Raw genomic sequence first — 24,345 nt, 5'->3', positions numbered from 1 at the left:
GGCTCTGGTAATAGGATTTCAGGAAATGCTTTCCCTTCATCTGTCAAAAAAACAATTCATCAAATAACAGTGTGGATAATCCAAACCCCCTCCAATTACAAATCTGAATTTGGCATATAATGAACAAAGCACTTAATCAGTTGAGTCACTGTATATAAAGACATATTGTAGAAGACGCTTCACAATGTTCACCACTATTATCCCTAATTACATAAATTTGACTGGTTAAATTTGACTGCATTACTGAAAAAATAGAAGCATTTTAAGTGCAAAAAGCAAAACCTTTGTAGCTTGATGTTCTTGCAATTCAAATAAAATGGATTATGCTGAATTGCTGGTTCCCAGAGAATGCTGCAGCATATCTGTAGCCTTCCTCACAGCTTCCTCCCAGTTAGCTGACCACAACTTTCCAGTGAGCAAAGAAAAGGCTGCCACTCCCACGTTTCACTGCAAGTCAGACACATCCTGTGCTCTACCACTGGGTCCAGTCCAAAGCTTTCCTTGTCAGCCTGCTTCAGAGTGAGCTTCTGAGGATTACACTATCCTGTCCCTTTGCATCACACATTTCACACAACATGGAAACGTTTGGCTTGACAAAACCTACAGGTCTCATTCTCCACTCTTAATAATTCCATGGTCTTCACCAAAGATGCTCTGTGTGTGCAAGTGAGAAGGGACATGGACAGGCATGAAGCAGGGAGAACACATCAAAACTTGGTGGTCTCAGGCTGTGGGATGCTGCACCACAGACTACACCAAAGGCAAGGTGGGTTCAGGAGCACCTCCAGAACAGTGTGGGATTTGTATCTGGCAGAAGCACAGGGCTCAGCTGGTCTGCCAGAGGTAGATAGATAGTTATCTTAGATACTTATCTGTAATTAAGTACCTATTATTAGTAAATATTTAGAATAGAGACTCAACAAAGGTAAGGCCTGGTCAAGCCTCTAAAGGGGAAAATGATTCCTCGGGTCTTAGCTTTATTTTTCAGGTTCTGTGCTGCTTTAGTGTGTAACTCTGAGCTTCATTTAGGGGATGGTGAGCTCTATTCACAGAGTAGGGAGACAAAACAATTCCTTCTCTAGCTAGGGACCAAGGACAAATGATCCAAATTTCAGGCCCAAGAGCATAAACAATGTGGGTTGAAGAGAGAAAAACAAGAAGGATGGGACTTCGTAAGTTAAAGTTATAACTGGACAATTAACTCCAATATGCAAATGGACCAGAACTTACAAAAGGGAGAGACCCTGTGACCAGTTGTCCATTTTTTGACCATTTTGGTTCATCTTGGGTGTAGCCTTGGCTGGGCTCTTGTGCTGCCCAAGGTGGATCCATTGAGGCCTTTTAATAAATCCCTACTTCATTCTTTAACTCTGTCTAGCCTCTGCTCTAGGACAGCCTTGACAAGGCATCAGCCCAAGTACATACACAAATTTACATCCACAAAATGCATACAAAAAGAAATAGGTGCTTTACCACCCACACTTACATCACACCCCTAATAGCTTCCTGTGGGCTATGCCAAAAACCCAAGGCTGTTCTCCTGCACGTATCTGCCTTTGACTTGGGTGCCTGCTGGATCAGGCCCTGAGGCTGCCCTGCCCTCAGCTCTGTGCACTCTGCCACATTCCTATCGGTCCCTCTGAAAGGAGGGCATTGATGTGGCTCCATCATGCAGCCATTACCAGCACAATGCTGAGACAGATCAATCAAAGGCAATACAGCAGCCAGATCCAGACGATTCCAAACGCTGAGGTCAGACTCAGTAACTCTTAGACACTGAGAGAGACATATATACACAAAGGCAAATTTAAATGTGCAAATCTAAAAATGTCACTTGTAGTGATGGATTGCATGTGTTTCAGGAAGAGCTGTCACTTCCTCCCCCACTACCATCCCTTGCCTCTGCATCACTGTGTGCATAAGGTGTCTTTGTCCTGGTGGCCTTATCCTAACTTTTCCCTTAACACACAGCCCTCTGATTTTACAGCACAAGCCCTGTGAATGGGTGTCCTGCAGCTTTGCTGTGCCTCGAAGGATCAATTGCCCTGCTACAGAACATCTCTCCCTTGGAGAGGGCCATTTTGTGGCTAAATCCCAGCTCCTGGGTCAGCCAGATGCAGCAGCCCTACCATAGGAGAAACACCTCAAAATCCAAAATTCACCAGGGACTGGGGTGATGGACAATCCCTGTTTGAACTAGTGCTCTGCTGTGCATAAGGTTGTGGCAGTTGCTGGGGATTTACAGACTCCAACATGAAGGCTGAGAAGCCAAAGATTTTCCTAGGTTACAGTGCTGGGCTTGTACCAGAAAAAAATAAAATCCCTGTACATCTACTGAAACCCACAGCTTGGTTAATTATCTCCATCGACTGTGGCTTCCTGTGCTCTTTCTCTCCAGATGTTTGGAGTCACTAAGCTACTACAAATGATTAAATGATTCACATTATTGATAATTATGTCTATCAGACTGGCATTTAAAAACCTCACCTGATGCAGTACCCCGCTGAAGCTGCAATTTGCAAAGAGACAAACACAGCAAAGATGACTGAATATTGTTGTGAATAGCAATCCTAATTTCAAGATCAAATTCTGAATTGAACATCAAAAATCTACAAGTCCTGCCCCACACTGCATTTAGCACATCCAGCTATTAAATACTAGTTTGAAGGGGCAAAACACACTGTGTTCCCTTTCTACCACTACAGTAAGTTGCTAACTGGTTTCTCCTTCAAAAAGAGAAAAAAATATTGAAAGAAATGTGTCTTAAATATCCTACAAAGGTTTACATTGCCCTGATTAAATGTGGGCTTAGCCAGTGCCTGAGTGTGCAGTGCACAAGTTTCCAGAGAGCCAGGCAAGCAGCTCTAGGGACTTTTCCCATGCTCAAGGACAAAGATGTCAAGAGATAAGCTATATTAAGACTCCCAAACAAAAGCTGTACATACGGACAGTAAGTCTCCACACCAAGATCTTAGAGTCTGAGCAGACAGTGAGAAAACTGCAGGGAAGGAGGAAATGAGGCCACAGAGTGGTGACTGAAGCAAACTTCACCTGGATGAAGAGTAATCTTGTTCCCTTAGCAAATGTGTGCCCCCAGCACTACTGCATGCCCTAGAACATGCTTCCTCATTTTGTCTTGTTCTGCTTTTAACCACTTGCCTCAAAAAGCAACATGAAAAGGCATTACTGTAATGCCTGCTGATGCCAGCAGTGGTTTTCTTCCTCCTGTCACCCATTAGCTGCAAACTCAAATGTTTGGATCTCTCTGTGACCAGCACTCAGAACCTGAGATTCAGAGACAGCCTGAGAAAAGCATTTCCCTACCCCCTATCTAAGGATAGCAAATTCCTCTTCATCCTGTAATCCTCACTTTTGCAAATATATGGGGGGACTTGTCCAACATGGGGTGACAAATCTGTGGCAAAGATGAGACACACACTCAGTGTCCGTTTGCTGCCTAAACACAGAATAAAGCTGGGTTAGAGCAAAGGGACAAGACATCATTATCATCTCCCCAATCATCAACACTGTGTTCACCTGAATGCTCACACATCATTTCTTTTACCTTGGCCAACATTTGAAAGCAAATCTGCAAAAAGAGACTTAAAATATAAACACATTTACTTTTAGCAGATATCTCCATTTCCAGCACAATTGCTTATGAAATTATTGTATGGTCCAGGAGCCTTAAAATTCTCCAGCCTCTGAGAAATTACAGATAGCATCTCCAAATGCTGTCAACAGCCAAAAAAACATTGCTAGAAAGATCTCTTTAGCATGCATGAATGGATGCATCAAGGGCAGTTGTGTCTATACAAGAGAAATTCTTCTTGCACTGTGCTTTTGGGGTTTTGGAGTGGGAACTCTGCACAAAGATAATTAGCATTTACTTCTAAAACAGGAAACTTGCTTTGCATATTTCATTTTGACACAGTCACACTCTTCTTTTTTTTTTTTCCCTGCAAACAACAAGCTGAATTCTAAAAACCTTACATAGTTTACAAATAGACTAAGTCCCAGTGAGCACCCAGTGAAATATGGCTGGGCAAGAATGAAGAAATGCTGATAGTGAATTGAGCCAGAATGAGCAATGCATTATTTTGCAAACAGTACATGGTTTCAAGAAGGTCTTGCTACTTGTGAGCAATAACAGGAGAATCCATCCTTCCTGCACACACAATGCATGAGCCATCCATACACAATATTTGGGCACTTTCCTATTCCCTGGTAGCCCAGAGGACCTGAGCAGCTGCTCTGTTGCCACATCCCTTGATGGGTGACCCTGTCTCATTTACAAAGAAGGCCTTTCCTGAAGCCTTCTCAGAGCCCTGCCCAGAATCCTGAGTACGTATCTGGGCAAAGATGCAGTCCTTGCAGTGAAGAGCAAGTGCCCTCCCAAAGCACATACAGCTCCCCCATGGCACGCTGGACTCTACCTGACATCTCCTCTTGGAGAAAGCCCCAGGGGTGTGCAGAGCCCTGTGCTCTGCAGCAGGGCATGGAGGTGCATTACCTGCAGTCTCCCTGCTCCCTGATGACAGCTCTCCATTGATGCCATTCTCTTTGGTCTGAGCATACGTCCCTGGCTGCTCGTGGCCGCCCAGCCTCAGCTCCTCATCCTCTCGGTACGGAAATCCATTGGCACTTCTGACCAGTCCAGCGCTCGCGCCCCCCTGATCCTTCATCTCAGGTGAATGTGGGTGTGAAGAGGCCTCTGTTAGCTGACCTGAAGTCCAGTGTGGCGCCTTGGCTTCGTCTTTCCTATCCTCAGCCATGGCTCCTCGCCTTCAGCGCGCGGCCTGTAACGACACGAGCGGGAGAGATCAGCTCCAGGTGGGTCACTGTGTCCCTCACTGCCAGCACAAGCAATCACCAGCAGTGCTGCTGGTAAATCCAAGCCCAGCAGAGGAAAGAATTATCTCTGTGTGTTTGTCCTAGCCGTGAGTGAACTCATTTAAAGCCAAAAGAAACCACCAGCAGTAAAAATTATGGGTCAAGTCCTCCCTGACTCTCACATGCCTTGCAATTATTAGCACCGTTTTCTTGATGGCTGCCCATTCATTAATCTGATTTTAACGCATTAATTACAGTTAAAATATCGACTCAATTAACAAGAAGTGACTCTGTCATCTCAGTGCCATGACCCATTTCCAGGGCAATGAAGGAAGAATGCCACAACTGCTACAAGTGAAGCTGCTGCAGTGAAGGTGTTTGTCAGGCACAGCAGCACAAGGTGACATGGCCTCTCCAGCACATGCAATCTGCTGCTTGTCATGACAGAAGCCAAGTCTGGGAATGTGCACTGGGTTCCTGTGCATCCATGCTGTTTGACCCCAGTTAAATCCCCACTTGCTGTCATGTGAACATTCACACACACTTGTCCAACTTTTTTATCCAAAACAGTCCATGGGGAACAGTTTGTTTCTCACACAGGTATTTACATTCTCTTTTAACTATCAGTATTTGTACAGAAATAAAACTAATCACTATTTGCTATTTCACACATATTTCAATCCTGTTAGTTAGATCTCATTTGTTCAAACCAAGGAGAAGCCACTGCATAAGCCATAGCACTTGGCTATTCCTCACAGATAAATGCAGCAGGAGCTCCTCAATATGTAAACCTAGGAAGGCAAGAACTCATAATCATGTTTTGATGATACGGTAGCCTCTGGAGAGGAAAAGGCGACCTGCCCTGAGTTTGCTACTTCAAAGTGGAAACCAGCAGGCCTTTTCCAAAAGCACTTGCCACCTCCTTTTTTCCCTGGGAGAAAATAACATAAAAGCAGCGAGCTGAATGCAGTCAACCAGCCACATTTCACAGAGGCTGAGTAGTCTAGAAAAGGCAGCACAAACTAGATAGTGCATGTATTCTGCAGATATTTAACAAAAACAAACCAGAAAAAGAAACTAGTTTCCATAATGTCAGGCCGGTTCGAAGAAAACCTCTAAACATAAGAAAAGGCTATTTGCCAGACAATCATTCATAATTGATAATTTGACCTCTTTCTGATCAGACATTATAATTTATTAACAACAGCTTTCAGAGCTGCTGCAGATTTTTTAAAAACCATGATGAACCACAAAATTAGATTTCATTCACAATATGTGACTCAAACTGGAGTTCCATATCAAAAAGGACTAATAACTCTTCTGCCTCATGGTGAAATCATGTTGTTTTACAAAGTGCTCTGCCCGCTCTCACCCTGAGCCAGCATCATTCCCTGGAGGTAACTAACTGCATACAGACTGAAGGAGCTGGTGAAACTTGCAGTGAGCAAGTTTTGCAGCCCAGGTTTTCCTTGGAGCTGTACTGAAAATGATGGGATGAGCAGTATCACAAAGAGAGGAGCCAAGCCTCAGTCAACCAGAGGTAAGAAAAGAGTGAACACACTCCACATCCCTTTGCTTTCCCCACCTCTGTTACCCTAATGGGAGACTCAACAGGGAGACATCCTGCCTGTACAGACAGAGCTTTAAATCCACATCACATCACACCAGCCCAAGACGGGCAATAATTCCCAACTACCAAAAAAAAAAAATATATATATATATACCTCTGCCTCTAGATCTGTTTACTGCACGATTCTAGAGAACATTTTCTCATAAGAGCCTTTCCAAAACATAAGGCCATGGGACAAATATCTCCCTTTTTACAGCAATGAGCAGCACACACTCAAAGCCACCAACATTTGGGATATGAGGGCAGAACAAATTCTGTTCTGCAGGAAAAAAAAGGAGGCGATTCTCATTTATGTCCCTTGGGGAAACTCAGGAAAAAACTACAAAAAGCCCAGAAAAAACAACCAAAGAAAAAGCCCAAGCAAGACCCAGGAGCAGGATGAACCTGCCCACCAGCTTCACCAGTTCAGCCCCTGGTCACCCATGAGAGGAGCTCAGAGGCACAGCAGGACAGGGAGGGTTATGAAAGAGCCCAGTGTAAAGAATGTGGCTCTGAAAATCACTGGGACAAATGTAATGGTTCTATTCCAGCACCACAGTTTGGTAGCTATTATCCATGAAGTATCCTTCCTGGTTCCAGGCAGACACTCCCTGCCTCACTTGAAGCTCTTGAGGAAGGATATTCACATCCCCACAATGGACTGTGTCACACAAGTCCCCAGTGAAAATAACAAAAGTGCTTTTATCTTTAAAAATAAATACAGTGGGCAGACTTCAATGCGAGCTGCGTGTATCTGGAGGCAGAATTTGGCTCAGTATTTATAAAAGATGGTTACAGAGTAAAGCATGGATGAATTCATTCTTGCCTCTCTGTTATTCATCAAGTGCTCTCAGGGTTTATGATGGTAGGAGAGAAACAGGGAGTGAGTCACACAATGCATCTTTGTACTCAGCAATTTAGCAATGACTATCTGCTGTGTGCTGTGATTCATCCACAGCTTGGGTTAAAATCCAGAATACACAGGTGTGCTTTGCACCATCAAGTGAGCTGTTTTTCTTTCATTTCATTAGCATACAATGGAATTAAATTAATCAGGTAATGTAAATATTGACAGAAATACTGAAGTGGCCAGACAATACAGCAGAATTTAAATAGTGATAGCTATGTAACAAGAAAAAAACTTGAATAATTTGGACGACCGAGGGAAACACTGTACTTCAGGGAAGTAAACAGTCCTTTTTACCATGAGTTTCTTATTCTTTGCATAAACTGTAATGAAGGCTTTCAAAAAGACATAGATAAGAAGGCACAGCCAGTCCTCTAAAATGTCATGCTGCTTTAGTTCAAATTGATTTGGATCTTTGAGCCTGTCTTTGCTAACCACTACAACAGAACTGCTTTATCAGGGAAGACACAGCAGCAGTCTTCCAGCAAGTTCTCACTCTTTGTGGAGGTTAGTGGTAGGGAGGGGGTGACCCAGGAGGTGCTGGACCACAGCAGAAAGGGCAGTGGAGCTCACAGCCAAACCACCAGCACAGCCCCTTACTCCAGAGCCACTCTGGAGCAGGCTGTGGCACCACACAGCACAGGTAACGCTCCTCCCTCAGGATGCTCCTCACCCTGAAGTCTGACCAAGGCCACCCATGCAAATCACAGTGTAGGACTGGGGTGGGGAATGTCCCCTCGTTCCAGAGGGATCAAGTAGGTGCTGTTGAGCACCACAGATCACAGCAGTGATGCTGACCCACACCCATGGGCCATGCACAGCCCTCCCAAAAAGGTTTTCCTTGCCCAGAGTGACATGGAGGACACTACTGAGCCATTGCTTGTCTGGAGAGATTGTGCTCCACTGGCAGCAGCAGGGAAGAGATCCTTGGCAGACCTTAATTCATGTCACTGTAACTCAGGCAGTGCACTGAGGGGACAGCATCATAGACCTGAACTGGACATCTTGTCTTCTGAACTAATAACCTGGAGGAGAAACCATGATAAAAATGGACCCTCCCAGCTTTTTCAGCCATGGGGGAACTGCACAGAGACAGAAAATACTTAAACACAGAGGGACAAATCTCGTGGGGGATATGTGGTCTGACTCTGCAGTTGCCTCCTCCTTTTGCAGGCACTCTACACATATTTATGAATCCATATGCTCTTTCATGTGACACCAGCTCCTGCTGCCATGGCTGGGTTGAACCAAGCCTGAATGCTTTGAACTCTATGCAGAGCAAATCACCCACAGTGATACAGCATGAGGCCATGATATGCAAAACCCAAGATAATGCTGATTTAAATTTCCTGTCGTGCTAGCTGTCCAGAATCATCTTAGTGTTATATTAACACTGCCTTTGCATAGAAACTGATTAATTTTCTGTAAATTTCTTACTTGTTAAGACAACAGAATTAGGCCAATATTGAAGACTTTTGCAAAGAGACTGCCTTCCTGTTTCAAGCCATGTTTTTACCTGCTCTTGTATCTATGAGTGAAATGAGGATATTTAATTTCAGGGAAATGAGGATATTTCATTTCAGGGCAGCTAATTTAACAACTAAAACAAACAGCTACCTGGATACATGGAAGAAGAGCTACAATTCTAGTTCAGGCAAAAATTAGCACTGGAGGTTGCTGAAAGGAGAGACAATACACTCTTTAAAAAACAGAAAACCAAACCCTGGCAGGGTGCATGGCTAGATCCTGAGCACAGTGGGAAGAAGAGGGGATGTGCTCTGTGTATGGCTCCAGGACCAAATCCTGGTTCTCAGAGGGCAATTTAGCTCAGATTCCCCAAAGCAGAATCATCTGCCCTGAGTTGTAGCTGCTTCCAAGTCCAGAGCCAGAACAGGGAAGGGATTCTCCCTAATCTGGAGTGCACAGATATGGCTAATGACCTCAGGTATCCAGGGCTTCCAAAACTCCTCAACTAGACTGCCTATAAGAAATTTTTAAAAGAAATTTAAGAAATTCAGAGAATTTCTTTCAAAGGAAATAAATCAATGAAGTGACATACTCAATTTTTTTTTTTGCAGAAAGAAGACCACCAAGAATTTAAAAATAAATTAAGATATAGTAAAAATTAGTTACACTATACACAAATAGGGTGCAATCAAACTTAAACTAGTAAATAACACAACAGAAGAAATTTCATGACCACACACCAACTGTCCAACAGGGATGATGGATCTAAATATTAAATACTAGGCACAGTGATTTAAAAGGTCCCAATGGAATTTTCCAGTAAATTTAACTTACTAACAACTTACATCTAGAAGAGCCAAGGAAAGCAGGGAGGTATCAGGAGGCTGGAATAGAAACAAGAGGCAGAAGGTGGGAAATTTAGATGGACAAGTTCCAGTGACCTCCTGCCACCATTAAAGCTCAGGCTGTAGTATATAGTACACAAACCTCACCAACACTGTTGTCTGCATAGACTCTCCACATATCCACAAAACAAAAAGGCCAGTTTTGGATGCCATTTCACTCCTGCATTTCAGCTAACATACATCTCTCAAATTAATGTGATTCTTTTCAGATGTGAGCCACAAAATAATTAACCAAAGCTACACTTGATGCTAAATGCCAAGGTGCTGTAATTGCAGTAATATGGAATATTACTAGAGAGAATTATACATTCTCTCCACTTTACCTCTCTAGCCGAATAAACTATGAACAAATTCCTCTGATATTTTAGAACAAATATGATTTATTTCTTTCTTGTCCACTGCTTGAATTATTAGCTAAATCCCTCTTTTTCAATAACAGGAGCAAGACTATCCCCTTAAACACCACCTTTCATCCCTTAAAAATGCAGGCAGTGTTCACCTCCTTGCACTTGTATTAGCATTTGGTGGAGTTTAAAGGCTTTTTCATTTCCACACTGCAAACAGTTTGTCAGTAGCCACATATTCTCTGTAGACAATCCTTTTCATTGTACCTTGGACTACAAAACAGATGAAAATAATGGATGATGCCTGCACCAGAAGCTGAACAAAGGAAGCTTACTGGGGAAACTTGAAGAAAATGAGAAATTTTTTCCCAATCTGCATGTCTGGCAGAGCTGAGAATGAGGGATGGCTGCAGCCTCAAAGCAGTGGATCAGATCTGCAGCAATGGCACAGCAGAGACAAGTCCTCTGATCCTTCCTGTGCATTGTCCAGGCCTGTAACAGCAGAGATTGAAACCCTTCTCAGAGCTGCCAGCAGGTGAGCTGGACACCAGTGGAGCCAGGCAGGTGGGAAGGGTGGGTCATCTCCCTGCAGAAACTGCCCAGCTCCTAAAGAAAGGGAAATGCTTTCACTCTGAGAAATGTCCATCTGACCAAGCCCTGCTCTGTGCTGAGCTGCAGACCCTGCTGGGCCAGGAGTGCACCCAGGTGTTGTACAGAAGGGATGAGATGCAGCATGCTGCATTTCCACTGGCAGGGCACAGGCACAGGTGAATGAGCCATTCAGCTGCCACTCCTTCCTCCCTTGGGAAGGTGTCCCTTTCTCTGGGCTGTTGCAAAGCACCTCAGCTGACTCCTCTGAGACGTTTTTGCCCACCTTAGAGGGCTGCCCTCACTCCCATGCTCAGGGACCATATATCAATTTACTCAAACTCCAGAAATGTAAAACTGCATGCCCTTCTCTAGAAATGGTGACATCAGGTACTAGCAGCTTGTGACTGAAAAATACCCCCAAAAAAAACCTACTAGAGCTCTCTTCTAGATAAAAAGAATCCCTGTGCACCCCTTCTTGCTTCAACACCAACCCTTTCCAACAAACCCTTGCACTCCTATCTATCATGATTGCTTCCTGCAGGATACAGGAAAGGTATTTGAGCTGGTGAAGGAGATGGTAACCATAACAACAGCACCATGACAACTACAAGTGATATCTGAAACATGAAATACAGCAGGAACTTATTACTGATAAATTTGGTCCACAGTAAGAATGGGAAAAGCACCAAAGCTGCCATAGCAGTTAGTTCAGGTGTCAACACAAAGAAACACAAGTGTCCCTGGATTAAACTGCATGCAGTCCTTATCTTAACTCCTCATGTTAAGATGAGGCACATGACAGCCCTGTCTCCTGATCAGGATACAGAGAAGTCTGCTCAATCCTGCCTCAGATCTCTCCTTTCTTAAGGGAGCAGGAGGGACTGAAGGATGGAAGGAGTGCTTCTGGGAAGCCAGGAGGTTTCCTGGCAGCTCCCAAATTTCTCAGTGGAGCTTTTTGTTCCCACGAGAGTCACAGAAACAAGGCCTGAACAAGAACAGGGTTCCCCTCAGGGGAGCATCTCTGAGTCAGACACACTGCATTGACTTTTCCACCGAGCACAATTTCAAATAGGCACCATGCACTTCAGACAGGGCACTGCAGCTGGCAGGCTTGCCTGGAACAGGAGGCTCTGCAGCCCTCAGCCAGCAGCCATCTAAACAACCTGTGCCAAGGCTCTGACTTCAGCTCTGGCAGAGAAAAAGATTCACCAACATTGGTGGCTACATCAGCCTTTTCACCCTCAGTGCAGAAGGCACATTAAACCCACGACAAACAAACAGCACTGGCTCCAAGGGCTGTGGCAGATGAAGTCACTTGGGGTGTGATCAGACAGGGAAGCATTCAAAGGCATGGCCCTCTCAGGGCTTTTCACAGGGAACTCAGCTCACTGGGTTGATACACAGGATTGCCAGCACAGGCACACCAAGCAGTGGGTCCTTTCCCAGTTCAAACACTTTGTCACCCTCTGCACAGCTTTTCTCTTTTAACCTCCTTGTTCTTTAAAACAATGCAATAATCTAACTGGAAAACAAACCTTTCTTCATGGGACACTCCAGAGATTTCCAGGATATACTGAAGGCTTAATGAAATAAACGCTCAACAACTCAGTCCAGATTTTTAGAGTCTGTTTTTTCCTACTAAAATAATTATAAAAGATTTGCCCCATTTAATACAAACAAATCTTCAAAAAGCTAAGAAGTATAGAGGAAATCTTTAGTTCATGGAGGTGATTTTGAAGGCAAAAGATGATTCAGATTGCACCCAGGAAATCTGACTCCAAATGAAGAATTTTTTTTTTCATATTTCCCTCTTATCACAGTCACTTCAAACCTCAGTAAGAATACAGTTGAAGATCCATGACAACACCATGGCTGAACTGGAGGATAGGCTATGCAAGACAAGAGTACTCAAAATACTATTTAAGGAGGAAAATCCTTCATTGGTCAGGGAGAAGTGTAAAATGCGACATAGCCATTGCAGGCTAGGGAAAACAAGGTAAAACTACAAGAAATACTCCCAGAAATATCACACTAAAAGCACTGCCAATGCTGCCAGCATTCCACAAGTTTGGCCAGCTAAAATCTTGGCTGGCTACAGACATAAATATTGAATCCTGGGTTCCCCTCCCCACTGCCATTTCCATTATAACTTTCAGTGCTTATAAACAGCTGAGACAAAGGCATCTTCTTTTTTATTGTACAGGTACAGAAAGAGACTACAGCAAACACTACACAGTACAATCATCTCATTCTCACCCTCACATTTTCAAACCTGTTTCTGATGAAGTGTCAGCCAAATTGGGTATGTGCCACAGACCCTACAAACAGGCTGCACAGCTATGTGCTTCCTTTGCTCTCAGGTTACAATTGATCAGCACTTGTGCTTGGACAGGGGCTGGTAAAGGTAACATACAAAAAGACTGGGGTGAAAAATCAAAAGGGTTTGTTTTCCCCACACTGATCTTACTAAGACACATTGATTTGATGTTGCATCTCTTCTCTCAAGAGATTCTAGGATGGATGACAGCTCACATTAGGCAGTGAAAATTAATTAATTATGCTAATTATATTACTTGTATGTTCTCCACCTGCCAACTGCACGTGAGCTGCTCTTCATGCAGGTGAGGCAAACTGGACCACTCAGCAGAGGTGACACAAACTTGTCTGCTAAACAAAAACACACTCAACAGAATCCCATTTACCCAGAATAAAGCACTTTTACTACACTGGTACATCTTTGCCTTCTCTGGACACATAACTTATTGACAAAATCCTCATCTTTTCTGGTTTCACCAAGATGTCATCAAGCATGACACATTTACACATGATCTTGTCTTTATTCAGTGAGCTTTTAATTATATTTTAAAAATGCTGCCTCTATAAATGTGTCTGCACATTTTGATTTTTCAAAAGTCTTACTTACCTTTGAAAACTAACTCTACTCCTGCTACAACATAATCTTTGAAAAAACCCAGATGCTGTCTTTGGAAACACCATCATTTCAACTACTACAAATGGCATAACATATGTCCTGGGTTAATTTCTGGCAGATTCTTCCCTCTAAATACATGCAGGGGAACCAGCCTAGAGTAGAACTCTGAAACACAACTCTCTGCATCCTCTGCAAGGCCATGAACCCAAAAGGAGATCCAGGGATGGAGCTCCTGATCCAGCTGCCATCCTAGCTTAATTCAATCCTTCCATATGCTGAATTAAAGCAGTATGGTTGATTGTTCTATAAATGAAAAAGCAGCACAAAGATGATGATGCTAAAATGAAGTATGAAGGGGATACAGGAAAGGATCTTCAAGCTGCTCCAGCTTGTTTGGATAAAAATTCCTGCTGGTGTGAAAGAGGTTTCCTCCTTGAGTCAAGGACAGCAGATCATTCTTCTGCTGAGAGTGCTTTGAGCTTCCCTTCCTGACATTCAGACACACCAGGCAATCATGCCAGGCACACAGGAAAGTAAAAGCATTGCATTGTCTACCAGAGACATTGTTCATTCATGCAGAAAAAGAGCATCAGGCAAAAGAAAGCTGGTGCCCAGGCCCCTCCAGCCAGACTCACTTAAGCAGCTTTGATTCTCAGTTTCATGGCCAGGAAAACTTAGAGAGCCCAGGAACACATTACAGCCAACAGGAGTCAAAGCTTTTGGCTGTGGCACAAAGCTTCTAACTGTAAATAAATAAATAGAAATAAGGAGACAAGGCTTTGGAAAACTGATTGGGAAAGAGGTTATCCACAAATTCAGCTTGTTTCTATATTTACAACAAACTTGGCATTGATTAGTTAGTGCTAGAATTTTCTTTCCTAGGGAATGCCTGAGTAGTGTTTCTTGCACTGCAAAACCTTGATCAGAAGTGGTAAGATTATTTCATCCCTTCATACTATTTTTTAACTAGTGATGTTACAAATAAAGGACTTCTTTTAAATACACCCTTATACTTGTATGACTTAAAAATATTCTGCCCACCCACACTCAGCCACCCACTTGTATGACCAATGACTGTATACCCTGGCAAATAAAATAATCTCTCCCTATATCAAAATGAGAATACCCAAAATCTTCTGTGCTCTAAATAGTAAAATCACAATATTTGGGGATAGTTTTATCATAGGTTTAACCTGCCAAATCTTTATTCAACCAGCCTACAAAAGAAAATAAAGCAGGCAGTCATTCTCTAGCCTGTTCAGGCAAGGAGACAAGAGGGCAGGGAGGACAGAGACAGCATTGAAGGAACTTGGAGCCACAGGAGCTGATTTTTCAGTTCTTGCTTTCAGAGGAAGTTTTTCCTTCAAAAATATTTCAACTGAGCTCTTGGACTGTGCACTGAAAGAGGAGTATATATGCCTCAGCTGGTACTTGAACTACAGTGATATTTTAAAAGCTTAATTTTTAATTCCTTGTGGTTTTGAACTTAGACAATTCAGGTATCTAAAGCATAAGCAGGAACCAAGTCACTGAGTCACTTAGCCTTTCTGAAATCTTAACTGCAGGATTTTTTGTCACAGCAAAGACCTATTCCAGAGACTTGTTTCCTCCCTAAGCTCCTGTGGGAGTGTGCAACTACCTGATCCTTGCTACAACAGGTTGAGTTTAACCTTGTTCTGCTGCCACCCCTTTTCTTGCCCCCCAGTGCCAAGGAGCTGATGAATGTTAAGTCAGTGGCACGCTCCTGGGATAAGATGAAGAGTGAATGAGTCTGTGTGGGGTACTGAACAAGCCCAGGCACGGGGAGAGGGAAAGGTAATAAATTTGCATTGGATGAAGGAACAGCACGTCAAGAATGGTAAGAAAAGGTCTGGAAAACCCCAAGGCATGGGGCAGAGTGTGTGTTTTTTTAATACAGAGAGACAAATGGTGGGAAGAAGGAAAGCTAGGTTGAGCTCTAACCAAACCATCCAGTCTGGACTCCTGCCATTAGCAGTGGGCAGCATGAACTGCTCCAGATGAAGAAGGAGCAAGGAGCTCCACAGAGCTTAGGCCAAACATCTGCACTTTCCCAATGCAAGCAACACAGTTCTGGTGATTTCCATCAGAGCCTGGTGCCTTCATGTCTGCAAGGACCCACATCATCAGGCTCTTTCCAATACTTAGCACTACACACAGAAGGCAGGCCCAGGGTGACCTTCTGGACAAGGAAAATATCCTATCTGTGTCCTTCCATGGACATCTCTGCAGCCAGAGATTTCCACTAAAAGCACAACAGGTACAACAGGTCATGCAGAGCACTGATGGACACAGAATATTCACACATGCACTCAAAGGTTTCTGATGCCTTTTTTGAAAGGTTCCCAGAACCCAACCTGGATCTTGGATTTGTTATGAATTTCTCTCTACATTTCCTTTTGCAAAGTCTGTCAGCAGCACTAATGCTGATGCTTGTTTAGGATGCCTGAAAACATTAATTATTAATCACAAATGAAATAAAGTAGAACTGGAAAAGGTACAGAGAGCTCAACAAGGATGATAAAAGACCCAGAGAAGCTTCTGTGAAAGGAGTGACTAGACATGCTAACTCTTCATCCTGGGAAAGAAGGGAATGCGATAAATGTTTACAAAAATGCACACAAGTGTGCAGGGAGAAGATAAGCAGAGAAGAAAAAAAAAACAATCCTCTCTCCACAAAGAGCTACAGTGCATCAAACAGAACTCACCAGTGACAGGTTCCCTGCAAAAAAACCACAGCAGTGATTCTTCCTACTGTGTGGAATGTATAGCAGGGGGTGCATGATGGAATTTTACACAGGTTCAAAAGCAAACTGCTGAATTTTTCTGTCATTGTTTTTCCCATGGTTTCTTAATCTGGGAGCCTTTTTGGGGAAAGCAAAGTTTTTACCACATAAATAACATGTAGCTCTAATGTGGATTAGCAGCTTTGTTTGCTATTTTAATGTTGACTTTAATTAATTGTGTGGTTTCTTGTCATTCATTTTTAAAGGTCATTAAGTGTGATGAAATATCACATCCCCTCTCTGAGCATCACAATGCTTAACAACTTCTAATGAAAAAACACTGTATGATATAGACTATTACTCTGCAAATGAAAAGCACCTATTGATCAGACAGGCTCTAGCAAATGAACAGCTTTGTTGGTCTGACAAGTTTGTAATTGAAACACAACATTAATCCCAGATATCCCCCTCTGCTGATGCAGCAAAAGAGGGTCTACAGACCATGCCTTGCTCCTTGCATGGAGCTGGAACACTACATGAAGAAAGGGGGTGCCCATTTTCAACTCATTCTGTGGAATCAACTCAATCACCTCATGTTAAAAATCCAGAGGCAGCACTGAGGTGACTACAGTGACACAGAGGCAATTATCAGGTGGGGGAACATAACCAGGAAGATCAGCTGAGAAAAATGTTCTGCATCAGGGGTGCTGCTGAAGAGGAACAGCACATGGGCAGCCAGGAAGACAAATGGCCCTTCTAGAAGGACCTGGTTATGTATCCAGAGGCACTGCTTGTAACAGGGCTGCTGAGATAGTGTATGTAAATGTTTTATAGCTGAGAGGCCCAAAGCTCCAACAGTGCAAGCAAAGTCTTGTATATTTTCTTTTTCATGTAGGGCAAGCAGTCTGGAACACATGTCCCACCAATGACCTCGTATCTGACCCAGAGGGGCTGTCTCTGCTTGAAAAGATGATTCATTCACTCTGCCAGAAGGGCTGAATGAATAGGCAGTATTCAGACTGCAGAACACTTATCACTTGGGATTCCCTCAAAATTTAGGTCTGACATGACTGGGTCAGTAACCACGAGCTTTTGTTCCTAGCTCCTTGAACAGAAATGTCTCCTTGCATTCTTCAGTGCTTCCCACAAATCAGGTCGATTTTTATGGCTTGCTAATTATCACTGCTAGACTTCTGCAGGGCTTCATGATGAAAAGTAGTGTATTTCTGAAAGCTCAGGGCACAAAACTTACAGAATAAATCACTATCAGGCAGCAACAAAATCCAGCCATGGCAGCCATTTGAATGTACACATCTGGGTAGTGCCTAACTTCATTTGTTTAGGAATAGCAAGTTTTGTTCTGCTTCTGTTGATAGAGCATACTAAAAACAATTTGCTTTAATTGCCAATAATGCAAAAGAAGCAAAACAAGTAACTGTCACAAATCAGACTTTGTCTAGAGGTGCACCAACATCTATCACACATACAGAGCTATCTGAAATGCCATTAGGGTTGTACAGTTACACCTCAGGAGCTGAGCTGTCAAATAAAACAGAGATAACTGCATAATCCTAACTGGGTATCCTTCTACATATATAGGCTACTGCCTAGGTCAAGAAACATGTTTTGTTCTTCCCATTCCCTCTGTCTGGGTTATCTCAGTACCCACTGCACCAGCTGCCCATGCCACTGCCCCATGGTCTTCAGTCCCTCACCCAGGGCCTGTCTGTGTTTGCTGTCCAGTCATTAATTTCCAGTTTTCCGTCCTGGACTTCTGTCCCATTCAGCCCCTCTCTCCAACCTGCCTCTATTTCACTGCTTTTCCATCCTCACCTTTCCCCACACATCTTTTATAAAATCTGTCTCTTCTGCCCTTCGCTCCCTGCTTCCACAAGTTCTTAGCCATAAAAAGAAAGTACAGATTCAGTCATGGGAAAGCAAAGAACTCCCAACACAGGCATCTCAAAGGCTTTGCTACATACTCTTCATCAGCAGAGTGCTGCCTGACACTCAGACCTGGACTCTGTTTCTGTCCAAACTCCTGGTGCTGCTGGAATGGCTTTCAGGAAGAATCCACTTGAATTCTGGAAGTTTAGATGGAATGGTTTTTGACTCTATGGGTCCCTCTTGCTGAGAGTAATGCAGCGTTCATTTCTCCTGCTGTGGATTCCATAGTCTCTGGTCTTTTCCTCTGGCACTGCCACCACAAAGTGTCTGAGCCAGAGCTGCCCCCCAAGGCAGGTTAGCAAAGTTCCGATTTTAGAGGAGAAAAACTTTCATAAGGAGAGTTTAAAATTTTTTGTTCATTGGTTACTTAAGGAATTTATAGACATTTCTGTTGATTATGTTCACCAGCTGGCATTTTAGGATGCTGTTGGGCAAAGACTTTATTTTTACAAACTCAAGGGGTGTAAGAGTTGCTAAATTTTACCCTACCTTTTGTTTCATTTATGGGGCTGTTTCCAGTGTTCAAAGTTCTAATATTCCTCTATGTGGCAGCAGCTCTCTGGTCACAGAGAGCAACAGACAACTTTCCCAGGCAGTGTTCTGGGAAAGACTGTGAGAAATCAGAGAAAAGAATGAGAAAAAATTCTTATCTTGACTTGCTGCACCTGATATTGTGAACATGTGGAATGTGTTATGGAGATGTGTTTACCAAAGGGTGGCTCCTCAATTAACCAATGGTGATGGTGTTTGGATTGGAGGACCAATTAGGTCTACCTGCAGCAAACTAGGATACAAAAGTATGGGTTTCTTAATAGAAAGAAAATGATCAGCCTTCTGTAAACACACAGAGTCTATGTAACTTACTACCACGTCCTGGTGAGTTGTGCTGACACCTCCCCAGTTCTCATGTTCTGCCCCCATATCCCTAACCCCAAAAACTCTGAGGACAGGAGAAGGAACCTGCTATGAGGCACAGGTGATCCACCTGCTGTCTGCCATCTCCCCTCATTTCTATCCCCTTCTCAGGGCTGTACTGGTCATACCACTCTGGATCTACCCTGACCCACGTCCCATTATCCCTCAATCCTACCTCCCTTCTGGTGGTTTAGAAAATGGTGCCCACCCCATGAGGGAGGCCGCCATGTTGAGTTCGCTCCTACTCTCTGTTCTCTCGTCAGGTCCTCCCCCTGCATCAGGACCCTCTCCTTCCATCCTGGAGTCCACCTCCACACCTGGAACCCCATTTTGACACAAGGCCCTTCAGGGCAGGCCCCAGTTCCTCTGATTCAGCCCTTTCCATATCCCACACCACTGGAAGCACTCATGGCGCTGAGTGGAAGGCAGCCATCTTGGCTACCACTGGCCCCAAACAACGGGCCGTATCAGTCAGCCCAAGAACCCGCTCTTCTGCCAAGAGGCAAACTTCCTCTTCTCTGGAAGAGAGTGAGGGCTCATCCAGATTTGACGATGAGCCTGAAGACTCATGGCAGAAGATGCAGAAAGCAGTGGTAAAGGAGGGGGATTGGGAACTGGTGTCCCAAATTCAAGTGACACCAGCGTGGTATCGAAGGGGAGCTAACCCACAATGGGAATCCATCCCCCACAGGGAAATGGAAGACATTTTAAAGCTGTAAAAGATCATGGGAGGAACTGACCCTGTTTTAACAAATGCTGTGTTTGCAGCCCCTGTTATGATGCCCCATGACTTGAGACTTATGCACATCCTACTGTCCCCCAGTGAATTCATCTTGTGGGAGGCACTATGGAAAAAACAACTACAACAAGTCTTCAAGGACTATGCCCAAGAAGATGGACAGGCACACTTAACATTAGACCATTTAGGCTGGGGAGGGAGATTTCACTAAGGCAGAAGACCAGGCAACAGACCTCCCCTGAACTGTGTTAGAAGATGTAAAAGATGCAGCAAAAGCAGCACTTTTACAGACAGCAGATGGGACAACACCAAATATTGAGTTTACTGACATTTTTCAGGGACTCATTGAAGCACACCATCCCCAGGCAGGTCGTGGCCATCAAAAGGGACACAACATTCCAAGGCCTCTGCCTCCCCTCATCTCTCAGGGAGCCAGTGCTGAGCAACAGGCAGCAAGACAGTTCTCCCAGATCTATTCTCAAAGGTATAAAATTACCTGAATTTACTCAGCCTGAGCCCTGAGACAAGGTTTGTCCTGGGCAGTGCCCAGACGGTAGCACAAAAAGTCACACTGAGTCTCCTAACAACCCATGCAACAGACCCCATGCAGAACATCAGGACACCTTTTTCTGAATTCCACAGACCCCCACACACACACCTCCAAAACTTATCACAAGCAATAAAACACCACTGCTTTCTCTGCACTTAGTCTTGCACCATGTGAAACAAAAGACCCCCTCCCATCAAACACTGGATTCCCATTCAAAACTGTGAGAATGACCCCATGAATAAACAGGCAGTAAATTCAGTACTATACAAACTAAGTGCACCTGTGCCAGTGTGTCCCTCCTCAGCCTCACTCCTCTTAGCCCCTCTCCGGGCACAGGAGAAGATGTGCCTCAGCACACAGCCCATGTCCAGCCCCACACCCATCTCTGAAACACCCCTACGGCCATGAAAGTGCAGATGAAGACACAAGTTCAGGGATAAAGACTTCCTGCTGAGTTCACAGATTGTCATAGTTCCCTCCCACCCCACAGCTGATGTCTGCACCTTATTAGGTTAAAGTGGCATTTGGAGGCATTTTTTCCAGGGTAGAGAATTGAAGTATTTTCCAGCATCACTGGGTACCCTACATATGCACGGTCAAAAACCAAGGTATTATGAAAACCACTTTTTTTTTGACAGAATACTTACTGTCCATATACTTACCATATTATAAAAAGAATGCCTTTGCTGCTGTCCTTTTAGCTGCTACCAACTTGAAAGACTTCACATCAGTGGGGCTGCAGCACAAACTAGAATAATGAAATCCTAAAAGCTCCTTTTCCTGAAGCACTGCTAGGATGAAACCCTACTGCGTGCATGCCAATTGGCAAAGATCTTCAGAGAGGATTTACTCTGGTGCTTTGTCAGTGTTCCTCTGTGAATATTAAAAAAAGTCAGAAGATTTTTCTTGAAGCAGATTTTTGCAGCCCTCAAGACATTTCAATTTTCTTCAAATTTCTGACCAGTTTAGAGGGCTTTACTTGTGATATGCATATAGTTAACATCGGGCTAATAAAGACTACAGCATCCACTTCATTATATTTGACATAAAGCCCATGATCAGCAAAAAAAAAAATTACCATTTAAAAAATACAGTTGATGTTTCAGACATGAAACACTCAAATGACAGGCTGCTTTGAAGAATGCACTGCACTTCACTTTGTTGTACCATTTCCAAGGAGCATTGCTGATATCCACCTGCAGCTTGTGAAATGAAGGTGCTGTTCCTCCTTTAGCCACAGCAAGGAACTACTAAGGTGTGCTTTTAAATAGAAATTCTATCAATACTAAATGAACACAAAGGTGACAGGAAGTTACTGTATAATCAGTTATCGATATATGGTTAATATTTCATTGCTCTCTTTGTTCCCTGGCATGAAATCCAACATGGATCTATTTTCTTTGGCTCTTGACCTTTTACTCCTTTTTTACTGATTTACCTGTTCAAAACCCCAGGAGGCTTTAATGTGAAAGATTCCCAAAGACAACAGGAAGATTCATGAACACTGTCCAAAGCTCTCCTCATCATGCCAGAACAATGTTCTGCAGCCAGAAAGGTACAGAAAGAGCTCCCATTAGGGACGATCAGTGCAGCATTCACAGTCTTCTACCCAAATTCCCAGACTAGCTCTCAGGCAATGGTATAAAAAATAAAGAAAATAAAATAAAGGCATAGCACAAGAAAACTTCTCACTCCACCTCTTCTTAAAATGTAAATTTTAAAAAATCATTGCAATTTAACTCCCAACATTTGTTTTTCCAGTTGACCTGCTGCCAAACAAGACACCTGATCATAAGAACAGGGACAGCAGCGAAGCCCAGTGCTGCAGACATGGTATAGAATATACACTCAGGCCCCTGGACATCCCCATCTCTGCAAATCATTGTGCAGTGTCAATGCAAAGCCAAATTAGGCACAAAAGGGCAGAACTGGACTTTAATACAATAAAATATATAAATTGAATAGCCAGACCCTAGGCAGGAAGAAGTCCAAGCAATCAACATGTTCTTGAGCAGGAGGAAGAGCCGAGTCAGTCCAGCCCTGCAGCAGAATAGATCAATAATACCTGTGTGGAAAGCCAGGGAGACAAGGAGAGCTTTTTTCTCCAAATCAAGATGTCTCTATCCTTACCCAACCCCTAAGTGCAGCATTCTGTCTTACTGGCAATCCTTGTGCTTCTGAAAATTCTACTCTCAACACTTTTCTGAAGGTGTGGGCTTGGTCCTACCACCAGAGCCAGGCATGTCTGCTGGGAAATCACCAACATGCAACAACAATCCCTGACATACTGCTCCTGGGACAAGGATATAAATCTCCTGCAAGGAAGCTAGGCAAGGATATTTGGGGTGTTACACTGTTAAATACTTCAATCCTTCACTGCTCATGTCCTGTAAGCAGGCTGTAATAACAAAACAAAAGAAACACCAAACCACACCAAAAAAAAAATGGAACTTCATGTATTTAAGAGCTGGAAATACCCAGTACATTTTCTCATTGTAAATCATGTTTTTTTTTCCTCAGCAGCTTAGAGTGAGCTGTATTTTAAATTTTCTAACACCCCCACAGGATTACTGAGCTGCACTACCTTGGTCACTGCCTACTTGCAGGACTGCAAGTACAGGGCACTAGAAAATTACTGGGTGCAATACAGCATCAAACACAACACATTTACACCACACATGGCAAAACACTAGACACAACCAAGTGACTCCCATGAGTTAGCATGTTTTAGTCATGTAGTGTTTTCAAGATCAATTCATTAACAGGAGGTTAGGCATTCAAATCAGATCCTTGACGGCTTCATTTTAACCCCTTCCTGCTGCTTTTTCTCTGCGTCTTTTCCTACATCAGAAATACATGATAACTCCACACAGAATTCCACAGTTTCTCAAGCATTTTCATGTGCTTTGATGGGGGCTCATGCTTGCAATTGTGAATCAAAACATCAGTCACTAAAACTGCCTTCCTCAGGAAATACAAATATGGCATAACTGTGATGCCAGAATACATCTGAAAGAATGAAACAGCAACGTAAGGAGTACATTACACACTACTTTAATTGCATTCCTCTTTACAGAGAGCACAACAATGGAACCTGGTAAAGAGATGATGAATGTTTTCTGCATTTAGCACCACCTGCTTCCATTTTACTTCCCTTGTCATCTCTGCACCAGAAACCCTGAAATAACCAGCATCACTGCAGTTGTAATGACTTGAACACCCACCTCAATCACATACAGAAAAAAGCCTAATTTTGTAGGCTTTGGTGCTTTTAAATTATGTTTGTTACCATGAGAACTCGATTAAAATGCCACCCACAAGCTTGCAGAAAGGGGGTAAAAACAACAACAAAACAAAACAAAATGAAAAAAATCTACTTTTAATCAGTGGTAGTACACTTGCTGCATTGCAGCATTCTCACAAGCTCCCCAGCCTTCTGCAGTAAGAGGCAGCAGAGACACTCAGAGAGATTTATTTTGCTGAATACTTTATTCAGGAAAAAATTTAGCTGACGGTTCGGTTGTTGTCCAGTACTTTTATGCAATACTCCATTCAAGGAAGATAAAGTAAACATACATGCTCTGCACCATGATTCCAGGTTTGATTTGAAATCCAGGCAATTACACATATGTTAAATGTGAGGGCAACTCCGACAGCCACCCAGGACAAAAAGGTTTTTTGTTAATATCTGAGATAAATCAAAGCTATGAAACACTCTGCTTTCCCCTTCATCCTGCCAATTTGTTAGCTTTTTACATTTATGCTGATTTTTATGAATATTTACTTGTAGAAACTCAAGTCATAGCACTGTATCTTTGAGGCTTCTTGCTTCGTTTTTCTTTTTAATTTACAGCCTTACATT

At 43.3% G+C, this 24,345-nt stretch overlaps 1 protein-coding gene across 19 annotated transcripts in view; it reads right to left on the bottom strand.

The window, feature by feature from the left end:
* MAP2 (microtubule associated protein 2) overlaps positions 1-24,345 on the bottom strand; it is a 219,263-nt gene that overhangs the window by 64,606 nt on the left and 130,312 nt on the right. For 18 of the 19 annotated variants that reach the window (XM_063162599.1, XM_063162601.1, XM_063162604.1 and 15 more), the window contains exon 4: positions 4,514-4,799. The exons of the other annotated variant lie outside the window; for it this stretch is intronic. In XM_063162599.1, the coding sequence (XP_063018669.1) occupies positions 4,514-4,775 (262 nt within the window). In that variant the 5' untranslated portion in view covers positions 4,776-4,799. The remainder of the gene's footprint in view (positions 1-4,513; positions 4,800-24,345) is intronic. 19 annotated transcript variants of the gene reach the window in all.

The sequence above is a fragment of the Melospiza melodia genome, chromosome 8 (genome assembly GCF_035770615.1).
Source record: "Melospiza melodia melodia isolate bMelMel2 chromosome 8, bMelMel2.pri, whole genome shotgun sequence".
Lineage (NCBI taxonomy): Eukaryota > Metazoa > Chordata > Aves > Passeriformes > Passerellidae > Melospiza > Melospiza melodia.
This window is presented reverse-complemented; position numbering and strand designations above follow the sequence as displayed.